The sequence below is a fragment of the Phyllostomus hastatus genome, unplaced genomic scaffold, assembly GCF_019186645.2.
Source record: "Phyllostomus hastatus isolate PE091 unplaced genomic scaffold, TTU_PhHast_1.1 phas_contig_524, whole genome shotgun sequence".
NCBI lineage: Eukaryota > Metazoa > Chordata > Mammalia > Chiroptera > Phyllostomidae > Phyllostomus > Phyllostomus hastatus.
In genome coordinates, this window is record NW_025333900.1 from 6,452,308 (window position 1) to 6,467,768 (window position 15,461).

The 15,461-nt window shown below is 39.4% G+C and overlaps 1 protein-coding gene across 8 annotated transcripts in view; it reads right to left on the minus strand.

Moving 5' to 3' along the window:
* KIF13A (kinesin family member 13A) overlaps nucleotides 1-15,461 on the minus strand; it is a 201,556-nt gene that overhangs the window by 22,784 nt on the left and 163,311 nt on the right. For 5 of the 8 annotated variants that reach the window (XM_045847010.1, XM_045847008.1, XM_045847007.1 and 2 more), the window contains 10 exons: nucleotides 13,554-13,716; nucleotides 12,376-12,516; nucleotides 11,490-11,639; nucleotides 9,210-9,371; nucleotides 8,508-8,681; nucleotides 6,512-6,663; nucleotides 5,441-5,573; nucleotides 5,091-5,237; nucleotides 1,864-1,902; nucleotides 55-154 (listed from right to left, as the gene is read on the minus strand). In XM_045847010.1, coding sequence (XP_045702966.1) covers nucleotides 55-154; nucleotides 1,864-1,902; nucleotides 5,091-5,237; nucleotides 5,441-5,573; nucleotides 6,512-6,663; nucleotides 8,508-8,681; nucleotides 9,210-9,371; nucleotides 11,490-11,639; nucleotides 12,376-12,516; nucleotides 13,554-13,716 — 1,361 coding nt within the window. The remainder of the gene's footprint in view (nucleotides 1-54; nucleotides 155-1,863; nucleotides 1,903-5,090; nucleotides 5,238-5,440; nucleotides 5,574-6,511; nucleotides 6,664-8,507; nucleotides 8,682-9,209; nucleotides 9,372-11,489; nucleotides 11,640-12,375; nucleotides 12,517-13,553; nucleotides 13,717-15,461) is intronic. The other 3 variants (XM_045847011.1, XM_045847009.1, XM_045847005.1) reach the window with 1 other exon arrangement.

The following is a 15,461-nucleotide window of genomic DNA, read 5'->3' on the forward strand; positions in this document are numbered from 1 at the left end:
CCATGGTCTAGAAGTGAAAAAGCTACTCTCCAGAAACAGTCTAATCTCACATACCTTTTTTATTGCTGATTTTTTTAATCTGTTCATCTAAGTATTCTCGTCGTTTAATGAGTGCGTCAGACCACCTCTCTCTCACACAGTTCAAGTCTTCTTCCTGACATGAGGGAAGGAAAGTATTTTTCTGCAGAGTCCACAGACAACTATTTTTTTTAAAGATGTCTCATTGACTAGAAAAATTTTCATCAGGAAAGGCGTTGAACACTGTTGTGTGATTAATATGCAAGAAAGCAAAGAGGCCTCAGAAAAACTGCATGCTGATTGAGAATCCCAGCACTCAGAAATCAGAGCCCCTGTATTTCCAAAAGGATAATTATACCTAAAAGCAAGAGAGCCTCAAATTACACCAGCTGTTGGATGATTCCTACACGGTGTGTGTGTGCATGTATGTATTTAAATTGTAGCTATTCATCTGGAGGATTTGCAATTCCAAGCTGAAGGACACCATGAACAGAGCCCAAACCATGTAACAGCAAATGGAATGGAAAACGACAGGCATTTTCTGAAATGCAAAGAATAGATCAGCAGAGAACCTTTTGAATTTGCTGCAACATTGGTATTTCCAACCCTTACCCTGAGGCTAACCAAAAATCTCCCATGCAAAAACCCGACATGCAGCCAGCCATGCTTTCCAGAACTCCCAGCAGCAGCCGCCGGACTTCACGTGGGCACGCGGCAGGAAGCGCACAGGCAGCCGCAGGAGTTAGTTAATGGCGTTTCTGAGATCCAAGGGGATCCTCCTCTTACAGTTTGTTTTTGCTTGCTTGTTTTCTTTCTCAGTAAAATTATGAGGAGGAAAAGAAATCCACAATTCTATTGAAAATGCCCTGACTTGCTTAATTCTAGTGTAACCTTTAAGACATTACATTCACAGCAGACACCTGTGGACTTCTGAGGCTCTACCTACAATGCATCCACATTTTAAGTACAGGAAGGCACATGGGGAAAACATGCTTTTAAAGTTTATGTGGAGAAGAGTACACAGACTGGGAACCAAACCCCAAATTGTCCATCTTGGTTTGCTACCTCGACCACTACTATTGCTGCACACTCCATGACAGCAGGCCAGTCACTGATGACCAAGTACAAGTTCACATTTGCACATATTAAAAAGTTGAGATTTGTCCTGGTCCGTGTGGCTCAGTTGGTTGGAGCATCATCCCTTCCTCTCTCTCTAAAGCAATGAAAAAAAAAATGTCTTTGGGTGAGAAATAAATGAAGGAGGAAATAGTCTCACTGTGAAAGAATATGTAATTGTAAATAAAGATTAAAAAGCAAGATTTAAATTCTCCAGGTAATGTATAACTAAGCTTGGCCCTACTAAGAGAAGAAAATTGGCTAAAAAAACAAAACTGTACATGAAGTGTCTTCAATTTTCTTATCCAACAAAAGTCTCTTAAGGTAAAATGGCATTTTAGAACAATACTACTTTCTTGGATATAAGCAGCCAAGTGCAGTTCCTCACAGGAAAGACAAGAATTGCTTACAGAATATGCATGGATAACTGCACGTTTGAAGATCACCAATTTAATACAGTGATAATGTTCTTGCTTAGAAAGGCTTTATAAGCTAGCAATTTGAGATAGCATAGCAAAATTGCAGTATTTGGTTATGAATTTTCAAGTGACAGAGAAATCTATAGAGACAGTATTGTATCCCTGATTATATTTGAAGCAAATACAACACAAGTGAAAAACTGTGTATTCTTGCTCTACACTCCTCCTTCCTCCTCCCTGCCCTCTGCTCGCGAAGGCTGGCAGTTAGCAGCAGCTGTGCCCCATGCCACAGGGTTGACGGCAGCGATACCTGATAACTATCCATATCATCACCATCCTCATCATCTCTCTGGTAGGGAAAAATAAACACAAAAAACATGCATTTTGTTTCTCAAACAGCATACAAGGAACATAATTCTTTAAGCTTAACTAACACACACATCACAACAGATAGCACACACAATATCAGCATAATAAAACATTTAATTGAGCCTCAAAAAGATTTAGTGGATTCCATTCACTTGTCTATAATTAATTAAGGAATTTAAGTTTAAAAAAGAAAGAGAGGAGTCATTTAAAAACAATAACTCTCTTAGATGGGACTACAGGTCTTATTGCACTGTTATCCAAATAGTTGTTATATATTTGTGGGCTGAGATTTAGAATGGGTTTAGAAAGACAGAATGCCTGAGATAGGACTTTAGAGACTCCATTGCTTGACCTCTGGAGTTTTAACCATGAGGCAACCAAGGCCATGAAGGATGAAATAATTTAACCTGAGGATCGCACATGTAATGGTAGGGGCAGGCCCCCCTGGTCTCCCACCGCAGCACACTACTCTCACCGAGGATGGCATCACAGTGAAAGCGCCCAGGGAACCTGAGGCTGTCTACACACAAGTCTCTGCAGGAGACTACTGCAACATCATCCACTACTGTACATATCAGCATCCATACCCGTCAGTTGAGAAAAGTCAAAACTGTTAAATCCATGGCAACATTTTACAATAATAATATAAAATAACATCTTGGCAAAAACATTTGACAAAACAAAATCATTAGGTTGAAAACAAAAGGGTTTTAGTTGAGACAATTTTCTTTAAATATAAGAATAAAGAAATTCCCGTTTGTAGAGAATATTCATCCATACAGAGGCAGGTTCTACTCAAATGAATGCTAGGTCATGTAACAACCTTCTTGTATTGCTCCATGGTTATTGGAAGGTTAACAGTTAAACAGGGAGTAAAGTGGTCAAGTCATAAAGGAGATAGAATGGATTTTTAAAAAGTGATTTAAAAATATAATTACATTATTCTTATATCTAAGTATATCTCAAAATATACTGTTATTAAAAAGTGCTTTAAAAATATAGTTAAGATTATTCTATGTATAGACTTTGAAATACACTATGTATAGACTTTGAAATACTATAAAATACACTTTGTTTTAGTTTGGTAACCATAATGACTGTTTGTATAAATAATTCATTAAATGTAAGCCTAGCACTGAAATACATTTTCTTGAATTAATCCCCCATATTAACAAGTAATTTGTCACTATTTTTTAGACAAAGGAGATACTTTTATTGACTGAAAACTAGCCTCAGCTTTATGATGGGTAACTGTTGTGACATCAGCATATTCTGGACTGGCCTGAGCTACCAAGTCAGAATAATTTTAACATATAATGTCAATAACAACAAAAAAAGTTTATGGACATGACCTTGAACATGGCACAAAAATAAATAAACGAATGAACAATACATACATACATACATACATACATAACACCTTTAATTTTTTAAGATTTTATTTATTTATTTTTAGAGAGGAGAAAAGGAGATAGAGAGGGAGAGAAACACGAGTGTGTGGTTGCCTCTCACTCGCCCCCTACCGGGGACCTGGTCTGCAACCCAGACATGTGCCCTGACTGGGAATCAAACTGGTGACCCTTTGGTTCCCAGGCTGGTGTTCAATCCACAGAGTCACACCAATCAGGGCAATAAATAACAGCTTTAAAAGAGCCAGTTTAAATTTGCATGACTGGCACTATGCTCTTTAAAGAACATGTAGCCCAGAGGAAAGGCTATTTGAGAGCTCAAATTTTGACAAAACTGTTTTAACTTAAGAGGTATGTTGTTTTGATAAGTGCTAAAAAGCAAGCCCTTTGATATTCCTCAAATGGGAACATTTAGTCGGTTGATGCTCTATATTCTGTAGGTCATGGTTTAGGACACACAGATTCAAAGTTTCATTGAAGATCAGAGACTTATTAAGCCACAAAATTTTACTGCAGAAAGGGACCTCAGAGAATTATTGTCTACATCATCATCTTAGAGAAGAGAAAAAGGGAGCCTGACGTTTAAATTACCCAGTTGAGGTAACCATGCAGGAAGGTCAAACTGAACTTAAGAACCCCAGTCTCCCGACTCCAAGTCTAAGGGGTTCTACCAGGCCCAAGGTCACCCTAACACTGACAGCCAAGTGAGGGACTGAACTGTGATGAGAATACAGACAAGCCAATTTCATTCTCAACACATAAGGAAAAGTCTCATGGACAAGCCTGCAGGCTGTGTCTCCATAATTTCACTCACACTCTCCCCCAGGTTTTGGGGAATTTTGGCTTGGACAGGGAAGGCAGTGTCTGACAAAGCTATTCCGTCCTTAAGATCCAAGAGTCCAAGCCAATGTTCTTTCTAGTTTTCAGAAAAGTATTTGCCTGAATGCCATGAAGCTCCCCACAGACAAACAAACACACACACACACAAAAAACACAGAGATGGAAGGTGAATCATTTTCTAGATGGACTGGGTTATGCCTGGAACCCACAGAGAAATGTTTTCTCCCTCATGACAGGGAGAGGGCTCCCTCTCACCCATGACAGCGAGGGAGCCCCGATTTCATGGTCTGATTTTTCCCAGTCCCTAGTCCATGTCTGAGAGGGAACTGGGGGCTAGGGGAAGCACATGCATTCCTTCAGGCCACTGGGGACAATCTCCTAATCTTAAAGTTTATTTTTAAAGAGTATTCTGGTAATATAAAGGTCAGTCCCTAGAGGTTTTCATCTTTTTATCTTTAAAAATGAGAACAGAAGATTTAGTAAATGAAGAACCCATGGACAAAAATAATCAGGAGGATAACTTTTAACTTAAAAAAAGTAAAGTTTTCTAAGAGCTGATTATTTATGACAGCGTATGGGGGCAATTTTATACTAATAAAAGTGAATCAGGTAGCAGGGTCAAGATATCCAACATAATTTGTCCCAGATATAAAATAAAACCTGCCTAAAGTAAATGAGTACTATAGCACTAAAATGTGTGTTTACAAATAAAATTATTATTAATTAACACTAAGCCAATATAGTATTTTAAATCTAGAAAAAGAGCAATGGGTGGAAACATGAATGGGTGGACAAACAGATGGTTAAGGCAAGGAATTCTCTTGCATTCCTAAACAGGTCTCCATCACAGATCAGTGACTTCCTTAATTCTGCACTAACCAATCTTCATTAAATACTACTTCAAACCTGTTTGCCTTACCTGGTAACTGTCCAGCCCTCTTTGGAGCTTGGTGGACCTGGCAGTCACACAGCCAATGGACACTGACAAGATGGCTTCGACCATAAGCGGCAGTGTCCCTGAATGCTGTACAGGTTTTACTGTGACTTGCACTCTCCGGGAATGACCCTGTAGAGGAGAGGGTGTGATGACGGAGCATGTGGAGATGGGTGCCAGGAATGGGGATGGGGAGAGATGGGGGAAGGGATAAAGGAAGGGAAACAAATTAGGAAACAAAGCAGCAAATAATGAGAAAACTCCACAAACTGTGTGTAAGAGTGGGATAGAGCAGGATCATGAAATGAACAACGTAGTTCATTTCAACATAGTACCTGTCTCAGTTGAAAGATGCCTCCCGTGTTGACATCTTTCGCCTGATGCAGCTCCACTGCGGCATACTCCCCTAACTCATTCAGTTCTAATATGGAGATCCACATTTCTATTCTGCGAGTCACTTCATTCCACCTGCAGAACACATTCCAACACGCAACAGTGTCACTGCCCAGCGACAGTGTTAGGAATTAGCCGCCATTCACTGAACACTTACTGTATGCTAGGCACTGTGCCATGAATGTTGCATAGATTATTTTCTATTGCACTCTGAAAACAAGCTTTCACTATAGGTTCTTTTTATTTATTTGAGGTATAATTTACATTCAGTGAAATGTCCAGATCTCAAGCACAGAGTATGATGACTTTTGACAAATGCATACACCTGTGTAATTCACCCCACTGTTACTTCAGAAAGGTTGTTCATGCCCCTTCATATAAATGGAATCAGGTAGTAGCATGTACTCTTTTAGGACTGGCTTATTTGATGCTGCATGTTTTTGAGATTCATCCAAATGGATAACAATAATCTTTTTTCTTTTTATCTGTATTTCTGAGTAATATTCTATTACACGAATAATACTATAATTTCTTTATCCAGCCTCAGATTGAAGGATACCTGGATTGTTTGTAGTTTTAGGGTATTATAGAGTCACCACAAACATTTGTGTACAAGTCTGCTTATGAACTTGTTTTCATTTTCTTGAATAAATATCTAAAAGTGAAATTGCTGGGTCACAGAAGAGGCAAATGATCAACTTTAAAAGAAAATATTCTCCTGTTTTCTTCTATAAACTTTATAGTTTTATCTTTTACATTTAAGGTAATGTAGTTTTATGCATGGTGTGAAGTAAAGATCAAAGTTGTTTCTTCACATACCGATATGCGATTTTTCAGTCTTGTTTGTTAAAAAGATTTTTCTTTTCCCATTACGTTTCTGTGACACCCAGTAGCTCCTTTTATCATTCCCATCTCACACATGTGGACACAGGCCCAGAGAACCTGTTTTCTTAACCACTGTCCGAGTGCTAGTCTTGGCCCTGTGTGTCTAAAGGTCACAGGAAAGTACAAACCTGTCGTGCAGCGTTCTTGTCTTAGCATGAAGAGAATCGACTTCCCAGATGGAGCTACCATTCCCAGCACACCGGTGGCCCCACACTTCAATTGCTAGCGCTCCATCTGAAATGAACTCCAGGAATTCTTCTGTTACGTTCACCACAAAGTCCTGGGGTAAGTGGGTTGAAAGAAAAGAGTGACAAGAATTGTGCATAAAGACATCTGTGAAATTTTCCTTTTTACCTTTTAACTGTATAAAGATTCATCATTTATTTTTAGAGAGAGGGGAAGGGAGGAAGAAAGAAAGAGAGAGAAACGTTGATTGGCTGCCCAATGGGACACTGAACCCTCAACACAGTTATGTGCCCTGACAGAGAATCAAACCAGTGACCTTTTGCTTTGTGGGATGATGCCCAATCCATTGAGTCACACTGGTCAGGGCAAAAAAATGAACGCTTGATTATTCCTTGCTATGGCTTAGAACAGCAGACCCCAGCCTTTTTGGCACTAGGGGCCTGTTTTGGGGAAGACGGGGTGGGGAAAGGGGGACAGAGGAGGCAGAGCTTAGGTGAGCTTCCTACTGGCCCTTACTGGTCTGTGGCTGGGGCTTGGGGACCCCTGGCTTAGAAGACTAATAACAGGATTAAACTGTATTTGATTATGGTCGTAATTCTGATCTCTTGCTCTTAGAATCTCCCACCCAGCTTCTCATTCTAAAATGCAAACAGATGAGTGTGAGGAAATGAATACTGAATTGACTGAGTAGCACAGCAAATCACCCAAAACCAAGCAGCAGGCAAGGAACAAAGCCCATTTTCTTTCCATTAGCATCTCGGTGGAGTCTCAGATGAAGACAACTAACTCTGACTCATTTTTGGCAAGAGCTATGTTATACTGATTTAACCTTGTATTATTTAACTTATTTCATTTGGAGACAGAGCAAGAATTTTAAAAAGAAAATAAACTTGATAACCAATTAGTACAATCTACATATTTTTAACATGAAATAAACCCCAAGGTTACATAATGAATCTGGAGGCTCCGAAACCAGTATTTATTAAACCAGTTGTTAACTAGAATTCATTTAAAATTCAGATTCCATCCTGCTAAATAAACAGCTTTGTAGATCCAAAGAAACATGGGGACTGCAAAAACAAAACATGATTAATAAAAATCTTGAGAAACAGATTGGTGAGTACAGGTAAAAAATGTGGGCTATTTATTTTCAGAAAAAAACTTGATAGTCTTTATATGTGTGAAATTTTATAGGTGGTGATATGGATTTGTTTTTAAAATGTAGAAGGAACATGCATGGTTTGCACACACACACAAATTGCACAGAAGCTAGAGCCCGTCTGTCAGACAAGGCTCATTGGCAGTTCAATGTGAAAGCCAGGAACGGCAGCTAATGCTCCAAAGTAGGTCCATACAATATTCACCAAAAATTCACTTTCCCCATTTTATATTTTCTATCAAACCTCATTTGGTACACTAGAATGCTATGCTTATAATGCTATACTCTATTCAAAAGAATGAAGATATCTACAACAACTTACATGTTGAGATGTCCACATATATTAAAATAACAAGATGCAATCCTGCAATATGTATAATGTAATCATGTTTTTGTAAAAAAGCATTAGAAGTTATGTATGCATGATATTAAGAGTGTGTGTTTATGCCCATTTATATGTATGAACATATGTTTACCACACACATATAAAAGCTGTGGAACAACACAGAAAATAGTTTATCAAAATATGTAGCAAGCTATCATTGGTCATCACACCTCTGGGGAATACGATTTCGAGTATAGGTTTTTCTGATTTTATTTTAAACACTTTTAATTTTTTGAAATTATATTGAAGTACATTTTGAGGTTAAAATGCCCAATAAACATACTACCTTTATAAAACATTCTTATATGGAAAACTTCTAAAGTACAGGTATACTTTTGAATGACACCCAGGTCTGTTGCCTCCCATATAATTCATTTCATAATGGCACCTGTACCTTACAATGAGAGAAGGTCACGCTATACTGGGCATCCTTGGACTGTGGGGAGGGCACCTCCGGGTCCACTACAGGGGCAGCCACTGTAGGCTCACACTGGTCCCAGAATGTGTACTGACAGAAGACGAAGTTTGAGAGATTTAAGGGCAGCCCAGTTGCTTCTTTAATTTTTACCTGAAGAGACAGATTTTAAAAATGCAACTATAACTTCCATAAAAAAAAACATTACACTATGCATTCTTAACTACTCCAAATTTAAGACTAAGCAATGAAATAAACAAATCAGTCATCCATCTGACATGTGAAAATATCTGGCACCATTTCATTAGGAGTTCTATCTGTAATGAAATCTGTACCACAGTTCTGTAACTACAGCATATAAACTTGGCAACAGAAACACACATCCCTCCAAAATTGTCCTACTAACTGAGTTTCTGATATAGATGCAACCTTTACTAGACAAGTATGATTCACCAAACAACATACACTCCTTGCATGCCAAACACACAGGCTTTTGAAATATCACACACCTGTCATCAAAAAGTGTGCTATACTTTTGGAAAAAGTATTGTTCACCATTGTATTTATTGCCAGAAAGTTTAATTTTTATTATGCTTTACAGAAAACTCTTAAGATTTTTCTGTAAAATTGCTTTGAATTAAAAAGTCATTTATCTGAGCCTCCCCATTCCTGTCCTCCTACCCTGCATGTCAGCTTTTTGACTCGGTGAATGACTTCCCCACTGCTGTCCACAACTTCGAGACTGCCACTTTCACTGGAGTTCTCCGAGGAGTCGTCCTCCACGACGCGCTCCGGGACAGCTCCTGTAACACGCATCACCTCCACGTGGAGACGCCCTGCAACCTGGGACAAGGAGCCAGAGGGTGCCAAGGTTAAAGGGCACCCCACAGACAACACAGACCCGAGGCAGAAAGCACTCTACAACGTCCCGGGCGAGCAGCTCCAAGGCGGCTGCTCACCCTCTCCATCCAGGAGAAACCCAACACTCCCAGAGCCGGTCCTGTCCACCACTTGCCCCTCTAATCATCCTGCCTAACTTTCACCCAAATTCACCTCCCAGTAACTTGCCTTTTGGAGCCATCTTCATTCTTATCTTTTTTTTTTTTTTACAGGATGGCCCATGAACAGCGTAGGGCTACTATCATCATATTCTACTCTTTCCCATGTATATATATATATACTCACTTACTTACTCATTTGACCAAACACCTGGTCTCACAGGAATACCAAGACAAACACATGGGCTCTGCTGTCAGGGCACTAGCAGCCCAGTAGGGAAAGACAGAGAGGTAAAACCCAGTAACAACAGTGCAGGCTAGCTGCCACGACAGGCATCATGTACCCGTTGTTATGGAATAAATGTATGCATTCAACAAATATTTGCCAGGAACTGACACTGTGCCAGGAACTGTGCTTAGTGCTGTACTGACAACAGTAAACCAAACAGACATGGTCACTGGGCTCATGTAGCTTGTATTCTCTTGGGAACAGAGAATGGGCATGTCATTCACACTGGGGCAGGGAGCCAGTGAAGAAGCGCTCCCTGAGACAGTGAGACCTACACCAGGAGAAACAGCATATACAAAGCCAGGAAGTTATAAGGAAACAGTTCCTTTAAAATTGTTTTTCCAAAAAAAGGCTTACAATTTCCTCACTCTCTTGGTGTTCTCAGAATAGATGCTAGTTTAGCAGTATCTCTCTTAACACCGTTGCAAAGAATCAAAGGAAAACTGCTGAAATATGCATTCCCAGAGTGTTGTAATTGGCCAAGTGATCTTTCATAAAACAGGCTAAGGTTGTAATAACTGCAATGTGTATATGACATACATTCTGGCAGTGCCACTGTCATCTTAAATAGTGAGCTTGTTTTCAAAGGCAGCTCAGACCCAGCTTCCACGCAGCAATCTGCACTGGCGCCAGGGACCTGAGAGATACTGGTTGATGGTATTTGACAAGGGAGAAAATATGAGGAAGTAGTAAGATGGGGGGTAGGGAAGGGAATAAGAGAAATCACGACACAGAAGATAGTGGTTCTTAAGTTTTTTTCAATGCTTCTTGAGACTAATTCATTTTTAATATAATTTCAGGGGGATTCACAGAACTCTAAAGCCCTCCATGGACCCTAGCTTAAGAACCCTGACTCAGCCACTGGATCCCTTTGCCCCAGGAATTGTGCCCGTCTTTAACAGGGAAACAACAACTCTAGCCCAATGGTCTGCTACAGCAGGATGTTCATGGGGCTGTAGCGGAGGGGATTATGACACGTGCAGGCAGGCTGTGTACTCACACCGCACGACAGGGGATCTAGGGTTTGCTTTGGGCAGAATGACACCTTATTCTAAGCCTGCTCTAAAAATCACAAAAAATAACCTTGCATGTTATTGAAGGACAAACTATGAAATAAAAGTGTTATTAAATTTAAATTAAAACATCAGTTGATGAATTGGATAAAATCAAAAAGTTTGAACTTGAAGACTTTCTGAAATGTCTTAGGCCTACGCAAAGCCAGTATATCTAAATAACTGAAATACAAGAGTTTAAAAATAAGGCGGTAACAATAGGATAATAAAGCTTGTTTTCTTTGAATACTTTGGGTTTCAAAATAATCCTCTCAAGTTGTATCTTGTAAAGACCACTGAGAGGCCAGGAGGGAACTATAGTGTATACGAAGGTAAGAGATGACAGGAAATGATATGGGGCCCAGAGCTGAATCTAGGTTCCAAAGATTTCTAATTTGATTAAAACAAAGAAAAAACTTGTGAGCCACAAATATAAAATGTTATAATCTTTTAAAACCATGACTTAAGTTTGATAGTTTCTATTGATACTAGTACAGAAAAAAAGAATGAGGACTGTGATTCCTTTGCCTAGTTTCTCTCAATCAACCTCAGAAACTTAAATCGAAAATAATCCCCCAAACTTGAACCACCATCATTTTCTCTGATGTTGGCGTGTCCTTACCTCCCCCTGCTGGCTGATGATAGGGACTGCATACTGAAGTTTCACATCACAGAAGAGACACTCCAAGAACACATTAGCCACACCAATGAGGTTGTGATTCTCTTGGGCTTCGTAGAAAGGATCACCCCGTTTCCCATAGAGTCTCTTTGCCTGAGTGGTAGGACAGGTCAGTGGATATGACAGAAGGAAATGAAACAGCAATTGAAATAATGTGATTTAAAACTCGTGTTAACAGTTTCTAAAAAGGCATTTATTCAAACAAGTTAAAAAGTAAACTTAGAATCACATCACGTAAATAAAACAAAAGTAGCATACAAGAGGGGATTGTTAGTTGGAGACTAAGTCTGTGTAGAGGACCCTTCTTTAGTTACTGTCATATCATCCCAGTCACACTCCACCTGCAGCCTATTTCATTTTATTCCCTGTGTGTTGCCTCATTTCCTTCACTGAATCTTCTAATGTCTAAAAAATGAAGTGTGCTCTCTAAAATTATTCATAGTAATCCACCCAGCCATGAGCCCAGCTAGGGGAGTGAGCTAATAAATATAAAATCCGTGCTGACTCCATCCAGCCAACTTTTCACATCACTGATACGACTGCACAAATTTCGTTCCACTTCACTTCCCTTGAAGGGCAGAAAAAATGCGGCTAGACGAGAATACACCGTGTTATCCTCGTTCAGTTCCTCTCTGGGTAGAGATCACATGTTATGTTGCTGACATAACTCAGCACTCCTTTCAAGATTGTTTCCGCTTTACTTTTTAAATCTAAATGTCCAAAGCACCACTACAAATATTCACCAGTATGCGTGTGCTCTGACGATTAAGTCATTTATACTCTCTGCTTTTAAAATGACCAAATCTCCTTCACATTTTATCTCTTTTACCTCTGGGACTTTTTCCTTCCATTCTTGGTAAAGGTCTCTCATATCAATTAATTTATTCTCCAGCTTTTCAATGGTCCAAACTTGGGTGCCCTTTCCTTTCCTCTTCACTTGAATAGCTGGCTCACTCACTATTGCTCCCCTCTGCAGAACAAAGAAAAACAAAAACAAAAGTGAAACAAATCTTTTTATAACTTTTTGAATTGTTAAAGCATTACATATTATTGTAAAGCAAGTTATGAAAACAATATATACAAAAGAAAATGAAATTCTATCACCTACAGAATATTTTGGTTTATTTTCCACCTTTTATGTATACTCAGGCACACACTTAATTTTTACCACAAGTAGGACTGAACAAAATATAAATTTCCTATCCCAATTCTCTCTCTACAGTTTTTATATTACAACCATCTTCTTGTGCTCACTGTTCTTCATAAACATGATTTTTATAGGTAATGCAGCAATCCTTATGTGGATGGATTATTCATATGACTAATAATTCTACTATTCAATATCATGGTTTTCTCAGTTTTTTTTCAAATTTTATAAAGGAAATTTTATATCCTTATACAAAAAAAGCACATAAAACTTTAAGTTTACTTATGTGACTATGGACTTCGAATACATTTCTTCAAGGTCAAATGACTAAAACCCAACAAGACGGACTGAGACACTCCCTCACACATCTTGGGAGGGGAAAAATGAACAGAAGAAAAATTATTGCAAAGTTTCTCCTTAAAGAAAACATTCTTCAAGACAAAATGATGGGAAACATCCAAATGGTTGCAGAATGTTTTTCTGTGTATGTAAAGACAGTTACCCTGCCAGCCTTCTTGTCTTCCTTTCTGGTGGAATTCACTGTCAGGATGATACCACAACAAAACATATACCTATCCCCCAATTCAGAAGGGGCATTTATATGAAAGAGAAGAGCAGGTGGGATTACTTATATATGTCTGATTTAAAGAAAACATTTAAATGCTTTAAGCCACTCGAATTCTCGTATTCTGATTATAACATATCTAAGGGCATGCATACATGAGAAGGTCTATAGAGGAAGTTTTGAGAAGAACAAATACCCTGGCACACTTCAGGATCTCCTCGGGATCTTACCTTAGATGTCAGGTTTACAGCCATCCTACAGTCGTCACTAATGCACACCTTGCCCTCATTCTCACCTTTCTATTAGCACTGAGGTTTGCAGCAGGGATCTGCAGAGTCACCTGGTAGTCAGTGAGCTTGCTCATTTCCTCAGCTAAGAAGTTTGCCTCCCTCACCAAGGTATTGGCTTTAACGAGCTGCTCGCGCAGTTTTGCCAGGCTCTGACGGAAGAGTTCATCCCTGTGGTATAGAAGAAGAGGAAATGAGAAAATCGAAAAGATAAGCAAACTAACTGCAATCCAGTTTCTAAGTGAGTCATATTATTAGAAAGTGTTAGAAATACCTTTTGGGCAATATTTTTCAATTGATTTTTGCTACTAAATCCTTCTTATCCCTCCTTCTTCCCACCAAGGTCATGTGGGCTATCTGCTGGTAACCACTGATGAGGAGCAAATATGTGAACTGATGTAAGTAAAATCCATTGTAAAAATTACATAACATTTGAAGACTACTAGATTTTGATGTGGTGATGCAAAAATAAAACCCAACCCAACCCAACCCAACAAAGGATCCTTTAGGGAAAAGACATGACTATGACTTTGGTGTGTTTTAGGGTGGGGAAGGGAGGTGGGTGGAGAAACATGCCTGCAGTCATAAAGAAGCAAGTGCTTCACACGGTTTCTTCAGCTGGTAAAAGGCAAGAATGGGCACTTTCATGGCAGCAGGAATTCTTTTTTCAACTCTCTACACAGCAGCACTTCTGATAAAAGCTTCTCAGACAACCTGACCAGGTCAAAACAATATGTGTTCTCCCAGCCACAGACTTTTTTACTCCAGTAGCACTTACAGTTACAATTTTTCACTTATCTGTACAGTGATTTGACTGAAGTCTGTCTACCCTAAGAAGCTGTAAGCATCCCTAGGGTAAAGATCCTGTCTTTTTTGCTTGTCATTACACTTAATTCCTGGCCAAGTGCATTGCCCATTGTAAGGTATTAAAAATACCACTGAATGAAAGAAAGAGTACATCTGGATTCCACTTTTGAATCTGGGCTCAAAGGCAACCCAGTTTAGCAGACTGCGCTATGCCTTATATAGCTCTTCTTTTCAATACCATTTACACACCTCCTGCCCTCACTTCATAGGAAAATGATAAGCCTGGAACATCCAAATCTGTACTCTTTCCTTCTCACCTTAGAAATGACAACAGGAGGGCCACTGCAAAGACATTAATATAAAATGACATAAAATGTATCACACATTGATACTGTCCTGCTGCCTTTTCTAAATCACATTACCTTTTCCCCCCAGTTACTTAGGGTTGACTACTTTCAGCTAGCCTAGTCTTTTCTTTTTTCCACAATATGCAGAAAAAGCCTTGTTGATTCTTTCTTTGAAACATCTCCTGAATCTCTCTCCTTCTGTTTCATTCATTACTCCAGTCCATGTTCCTCATACTTGCCCCAAATTCTTACAGTACCCAGGCTCTTTCTCCTCCACTACAAGACAGTTCGTACAAAGCCCTGCCTTAAATGGGTAGCTCCTAGGCTCAAAGCCTTCTCCTTTTCCACAAGATAAATCCCAAATGTGCAAGTCTCTAGGCCTCCTGTGTACCCTGAGAGTTTTGGACTTAGTTCTCCTTATTCCTCTGCAAATCACCTTCCAGAAACAACTAAACTTCTCATGTAATCCCCCAAATATACCTTACTCTTCTCCATTGCTTCACATTGGTTTATGACAACCCATCTATCCACAGTGCCATCCCACCTTCTGACTATCCTAAACTGCATCCTTCAGACTCCCTTGAAACCCTTCCTTGTCCAGGAAATCTCTGCAGAAGACTCAGCTTGATGGGATCTTGTCCTCCACTGAACAATCACTGCACTTACTGTGCCCTCTGCCCAGCTGGCCATCACATTCTTATCACTCAACAATTTCACACAATCAACAAGCAAGTGCCCAGCATGTGACAGCATCGGTTCTAG